This window comes from Notolepis coatsorum, assembly GCF_963971535.1.
Source record: "Notolepis coatsorum genome assembly, chromosome: 1".
Taxonomy (NCBI): Eukaryota; Metazoa; Chordata; class Actinopteri; order Aulopiformes; family Paralepididae; genus Notolepis; species Notolepis coatsorum.
The window spans coordinates 281,816,038-281,823,537 of NC_140165.1; the positions used below are offsets into that span (position 1 = coordinate 281,816,038).

The following is a 7,500-nucleotide window of genomic DNA, read 5'->3' on the forward strand; positions in this document are numbered from 1 at the left end:
GTGCATGCATGCATGTGTGTGCGTGCGTGCGTGCGTGCGTGCGTGTATGTGTGTGTGTGTGTGTGTGTGTGTGTGTGTGTGTGTGTGTGTGTGTGTGTGTGTGTGTGTGTGTGTGTGTGTGTGTGTGTGTGTGCGTGTGTGTGTGTGTGTGTGCACGAGCGTGAGTGTTTGCGTATGTCTGAGGATTTCTGAACTGGTTCACAGTGGGGCTGACGTTACAGGTGTCAAGCCCCTGCCAGGAAGGCATTGTTCACTATCTGCTCTCAATGGCAGCGTGGAGGAGACGTTGCTTTTAATACCCATAGAAACCTACAGCCGTTTTCCTGTACGCTCCAACCTGGTAGGCATTTGAGTGTCTACGTCTTTCAATATCTGACATATATATATATATATATATATATATATATATATATATATATATATATATATATATATATATATATATATATATATATATATATATATATATATATATATATATATATATATATAAAATTAAATGCAGTCAGATAGTGAAAGGCGTAGACACTCAAATGCTTACCAGGTTGTTATTTTGGCTCTGTACTCCAGCACATTGGGCTTGAAATGGAATAATGACTATGAGTTAAATTGCAGACTTTCAGCTGTAATTTGAGGGTGTTCACATCCATATCTGGTGAACCAGGTTGGAATTGTCATGTTTAATATGACATAATAAGTGTTATATTGTCCAGTCCCTGAGGGTTTAAAGAAAATATAAATCATCACCCTCCTGTCACTAGAAGTCAAACATAAATTACAGTCGAAAGTCTGCACTTTTAAAGGGATAGTTGTGAATTAGGTTTTATGAAATACTTGCCAATAGTGTAGTCAATGCAAAGCTATTAGCATATTTACTGTGAGTCCTGTGGTTTGTACCGAGTAGCAAACAAAATAATACGAATAAAAAAGAATGTTGTAATCCACACCACAACATGCAGGCAAAGGGTGACCCATTTCCAACACAAAAGCATGGTCCTGCTGCATTTTGAGACAGCTGAACAGGCCATGTTACTCATGAACCAGCTCCAGGGCATAGCGTATTGGTCTGAATATACGACGACCTTAACAAATTTTTTGAGGTTCAAGATATAGTTTTTAGAAAGAAATCGAAATATAAAGAACGCATCTGACCATAATGTAGGCTACCAGTAATACTAACACACTGAATAAAACAAGGAAGGTATATATTTACATGTTTTAAACTAAACAGTCCTGTTTACATGAGATAAAAATACACACGCAACATATTTAGTTAGGCTATAGTATATTTAAATTAGGCTGCCTCATTGATCACCATGATCTTCTTGGCCTTACTCTCTAAAACCTAGTAGACAGTGGATCGTCCGACATTGACATCACTGTCATTTGAAGACCATACCAGGCTCAGTTTGTAAGCTACTGTGAAGCCAGAGATACCTCGTGAATCTTGAGATTGCACAGAATCCATTGATACCAAACATGTCATGCTAGCTTATCTAGTTTGCTTGGTGCTGGGTGCTAATCCCTCCCAGGTCGCTGTTTCTTTCCCGCGACACCTCCAACCTCTAGAGCGAATATAAGACAACCAGCCTTTCTCAGGGTGTTATTTTGCAGTAAGAAATGATGCCTTATATTTACATTTACATTTACATTTTGTCATTTAGCTGACGCTTTTATCCAAAGCTACTTACAAGTTCTGTATGACAAGTCAGCAGGCAGGGTACAACTCTTACAGCTGAGTAACAATGTTCATCAAACAGTGCTGAAACGTGGGTGCTGCAGTGTTGAGTGCATAGTAGCAAAGACATATTAGTATAGTAGGAAGAGTGCATGATAGTAGAAGACAGTAAGAAGGTTTTATTATATTTAATAAAATGTATTTATTTATTTGTATATTTGGGACAATACAGTATACACAACAGTGCCAAGTGATAGCAGAATGGGGAGTTTTGGAGGCCTGTGTATTTGTGTTGGACATGGGTATGCTGTTTTCTGCTTGCTTTCCGGGTTCAGAACCTCAGAACCCGGCCAGAACTCCAACCACAGCTTTGCATCCACTACAGTATTTCATACAACTTAATGTCCAAAAATCAAAACTATCCCTTTAACCTCATAGCCATTGTTCCATTTCAAACCCAGTATGCTGGAGTACAGAGCCAAAACAAACAAGATAAATGTTTCACTGGACTCAGACTTGCGTACCGCACTGTAACTCATTTAAATGTATAAAAGATGTGATGATCATGCAGAGTAAAGGGAAGTCTATTGACCTTACTTTGACCGTACTGGCCGTACTGGTAGGCGCTGGCCATGTGGTCAACGCTGTAGGCCGGAGAGCTGTAGGAGGGCGGGCAGTAGGACTGCGAGCTGGGCAGCGAAGGCATGGTGGGCACGCTGGAAAGCCCCTCCAGGCCCTTGATGTGCTCCAGGCGCTGGCTACAGCTGGCCGCCATGCCCACGGGGGGCTCCAGGCCGCCCGTCAGTGGGGAGATGGCGTAGTCGCTCTGGGGTTGGTGAGGGACGCCGCCCGGGTTCAGCAACCCCATCACCTGTTGGAGAGGAGGGAAGGGGAGAGAGAGAGAGAGAGAGAGAGAGAGAGAGAGAGAGAGAGAGAGAGAGAGAGAGAGAGAGAGAGAGAGAGAGAGAGAGAGAGAGAGAGGGATTTGGTTTATTATAATTTTTTGCTTTTAAAGGTCAAAACATTTTCTTTTCTTTCTTTTACGTTTATAATTTGTTTTATAAACTTTGGGGTATAAACTATATTCTCACAAACACAGACACACACACACACACACACACATATATATATACTGTATATATACACTGTATGGAAAAATAAGTAAAAGCGTTTTAGTCTTTGAATCAAATGCTTAATCATTCCATTTGAGAATTATATTAAGAAAAATAAATAAATATATAAAAATAAAATCCTACAACACCCTATTTTTAGCTTTCAGTGGTGCGACTACCCTTTTTGTTTACATTTGGACTCGGGATCGGTCCTTTAATGTGCCGTTGCTGCTTTAGATATATAAGAAAGACCCTGGCGGAAATATAATGTACTGTATTATTGTAATCACAGAAGGTTTTGGACACATTCTTGGACGTGCCGTCTTGTAGCTACAACCCAGTGTGTAGAGCATGATACCTAGGTAAGGGATTTGATATAGTGATATTTTTAAACATGGTCCGTTGGACCGGTGTTGGTCAAATATGATTAAGCCGGTCTGGGTTTTAGTAAGAAGTACATCTAACTCACGTGTGTGTTCGCACGCGCGTGACACAAACGCATACACACACACGTACACACACACACACAGTTAACCCCCCCCCCTGCCGCGGATATCAAAAGGCTTCCCAGCAAGCCCTTCCCAGGCATTCATGGAGATAGTGCTAAAGAGGAAGAATTAAGCAATTTGTCTGAGACCCACGGCTCTACTTAGAGCAGAATTCCACCCTCGACGCCGCTGCTAAAAAGCATGGCACCAGATAGTGACTTATCTCCCGACCAGAGATATCCAGGAGGAGATAGCCTGCCAAGGCCTCCGCGAGGCTCAGCTCCATTCAGACCCGCTCGCAGATGGGAGAAATCCGTCGGCCTCTTCGACCTGGTCTTGATTAGCGACTAGATAATCAAATTTGGGGTAGGGGTAGAGGGGTTGGAGGGGGGCTATTTTTTTGGGCCCGGCCCAAGGACGGAAAAGCGCCGAGGGCCAACGTCTATCTCGATGCGTGGTTTCGATAAGCCCCTCCCCGAGGTTCGCTTTACCTGTCCGTCATCGAAGAGCCCTGTGAAAGTAAACTGTCGATAACAAATTGGAAATCACGTCCCCCCCCCCCCCCCCCCGTTTACGAGAACGTAAATCTTAATGTAACCTGCTAGGCTGCTACCTTTAAATGTATCAACGCCCCCCCCCCCCCCCCACTCAACCGACCCCTTACCCCCCCCCTTCATCCAAAGTGGAGACCTAAAGGCTTTCTTCATTTGCTCTAATAGGAAGCAGGTATAGCTGCTCTTTGGCCCTCTTGGCCATCTAAAGTGACATATTATTCTACATCCACACACACACATGGTCCTGCTTAAGTCATTTCCCAAGCAGGAGAGGGGTGGTGGGGTGGGGTGGTAGAGAGTGGGGGTTGGTGGGGTGGGGCAGGGGTGGTGGAGAGTGGAGGTGGGGTGGTTGGGTGGGGTGGTGCAGGGTGGGGTTGGGGCGGTGGAGGCGAACGCAGGACCCCAATGTTGATTTGGAAGGGGAGAGTTGTGTGTTTTCCTTCCCTTAAAAAAAACTTAAAACAAAATGTAACCTGCACTTTATGAAGGGTCTACTACTCTCTTTCTCCTTCCCTTCATCATTCCTCTCCCTCACTGTTTTGATGCTGTCCGTTTCGCTCCTAACCACCCCCCCCCCCTCTCTCTTCATCCCTCCCATCTCTCGTCCGTCTCTTTGGAGTGTGATGGCCGCTGCTCTGAGCGCTCCGGGAGTGTTTGGGGTTGGAACCGTGCCGTTAACGCCGGCGGCGTCCAAAGCCGTGAGTTAGCCAGAGAAAAGAGGAGAGAAGAGAGGAGAGAGAGAGGAGAGAGAGACAGGAGAGAAGAGAGAGAGAGAGGAGAGAGAGAGAGAGAGAGAGAGAGAGAGAGAGAGAGAGAGAGAGAGAGAGAGAGAGAGAGAGAGAGAGGAGAGAGAGAGGGGGAAGACAGGAGAAGCAAGGGGGTAGAATGTCGGAAATGGGGGGTGGGGGTCACGAGACAGGACATTCCTTCTCTGCTGTATGAAATATATACAAATAAATTACGACCTTCGCTTTCAATACGGAGGAATGCAGAGGCAAACATTTTAAGAATGCAATCACGAGGAAGCCTCGCTCGAGGGTATATAGTTTGGTGCGGGGTGTGTACCAGTATGTGTGCATGCCATGTGTGTGTGTGTGGACTGTGTGTATATGCCTAGAAGAATGTGCGGACACACTATGGTATGGATGTACGTACGTACAGGGTATATGTTATTGTGCCTGTAAGTGTATATATATGACGTCTATGTGAATTTTTGCGCATCCCTGATATCCACTAACAGCTGTGCAAGAGTCAAGTGAAAAAAGCTACATAAACACACACACACACACATAGAGGCATCAATGCAGTGCACTGTCTCACGCAGAATGAAGAGAGAGCGACAGAGAGAAGAGAGAGAGAGAGAGAGAGAGAGAGAGAGAGAGAGAGAGAGAGAGAGAGAGAGAGAGAGAGAGAGAGAGAGAGAGAGAGAGAGAGATTTGTTCATCCCATTGTTGGTACATTTCCACCACGGCCTAAAGATGAAGATGGAGCCAATTAGTCCGCTGACATAATGGTGTCTCAGTAATAGTTAACTACACTAGAACATGAAGGACAATTTCTCTGATCAGATCTTCGTGATTACAGTTAAATGAACAGAGCAATATCCCCTGCATACTCTTTTGCCATTGGTCCTCGCATTGGGTCAGGATCATGAACAGACCGCACAATGCACTGGCAGCTCACACGAGTCCAGATGACTCGTAGTATTTCCAAATGGGGCTTTGTAGATTGTTTGGAGTGCAAATCACTCCCTCTGTGCTTGAGTTGGGTTCCAAACTCTGTCATCATTGCCATGCGGTTGTTATTAAATCATTGGCTCTTTTCATCTCGAGGAATAGGCTTGCATTTGATTTTCAATCTGCTATGAAATTAACGTGACGTTGTGTCTGTCAAGTAAGAGAGCGGTGGTGACCCAAGTGTTAGTCTTATCCTATCTTATCCCTATCCTAAGGTCAAAGGGTAGATGCTGCGTTTTTCTTGCTCTACTGGGCAAATGTCAATATCAATTATCTAAACTATATCATTCCTATACAAAATAGTTGCATTTTTGGCTCTTTTCATCTTGCGGAAGATAGGTTTGCATTTGATTTTCAATCCGCTATTCATGAAAGTGACACAATATTCTTATCCTATTTTATAACTATAGACGCTGCATTTGGAAATGCTTCACCTATAATCACAACCCTGCTTAGCTTACACAATGTTGTTGTAACTAAGAGATTTTCCAACTTCTAATGCGAGTTTCATGCATAGAAGTATAAGTTTGACGTATGCATTTCCTGGTTGATAAGATTACGGTGGCCTAGAAATCGGCAATAACAAACTTAAATTATTTAACCTGCAAACATAAGACTGTACTGACAACACAATATTGATGTAACTAAGATAATAAAAAAAAATTATGTATAGGTAGGTATATCAATGAACAAAAAGGAAACTGGTTTGCAGTGCACTGCATATTTTGAAAATGGTGGTTGAAATAAAATGCTGCGAGTACTCAACCAATCAGAATGTTCAGCGCTGCAAACCCCACCCCCATAGTTCCTGTACTTCTGGAGAGTACCTACCCCTGAGCAGGGTTCTTTTCAAGGGGTACAATAATGTCCCCAGGGGCATAATTTAGACCCTGGTCCCTGCAGAGGGAACACAGTGAGTTCCTCAAAAGGTTCCTACTGTAGTTACTGGGGTGGAAAAGCACTTGGGAAAGGGAGAGGGAGAGAATAACAGAGGTAGAACGCAACTTTTGTTGAGCGATGAAGCATTTCTAGGCTCAGTTGAAAATAGTGAAGACAAACACTTAACACTAGGGATGTCCGATATTATCGGCCTAGCGATATTATCGGCCGATATCGGCATTAAAATGTGATATCGGAAAATATCTGTATCGGTTTTCAAAAAAATATATATATTATTTAATTATTTTTTTTTACATTTCTATAGAAATGATGTCCGATATTATCGGCCTACCGATATTATCGGCCGATATCGGCATTAAAATGTGATATCGGTTGATATCGGTATCGGAAATTAAGAGTTGGACAATATCGGTATATCGGTATCGGTAAAAAAGCCAATATCGAGCATCCCTACTTAACACCATTTGTCTTTTACCCCTAGTAATGAGTTACATGTTTAATTGTGTTATTCTGGTAAATGGAATGCAAGTTTCATAGCAGAACTCCAACTTGATTTTCCGATTTTTACTTGAATTGAAAGTTAACTTTTTTTGTCCTTTCATGAATTGAATAACACTATAGGACTTCAAAACTCCTATAAATTCTAGAATGCATGGTTGACAAGCTAAGAATGTGACTTTCTCCATAATTTCCTGTCACGTTGAGCCCAAGATACATATACAATTTTATATTCTGTTGAAAGAGGAGAATGATGATGATAATGATAATAATAATAATAATAATAATAATAATAATAATAATAATAATAATAATAATAATAATAATAATAATAATAATAATAATAATAATAATAATAATAATAATAATAATAATAATAATAATAATAATAATAATAATAATAATAATAATAATAATAATAATAATAATAATAATAATAATAATAATAATAATAATAATAATAATAATAATAATAATAATAATAATAATAATAATAATAATAATAATAATAATAATAATAATAATAATAATAAT

The 7,500-nt window shown here is 41.4% G+C and overlaps 1 protein-coding gene across 1 annotated transcript in view; it reads right to left on the bottom strand.

Moving 5' to 3' along the window:
* Positions 1-7,500, bottom strand: part of pax3b (paired box 3b) — a gene marked incomplete at both ends in the record, with an annotated part of 75,898 nt that overhangs the window by 2,950 nt on the left and 65,448 nt on the right. Inside the window, 1 exon segment of the mRNA XM_084317377.1 lies at positions 2,276-2,549. Coding sequence (XP_084173503.1) covers positions 2,276-2,549 — 274 coding nt within the window.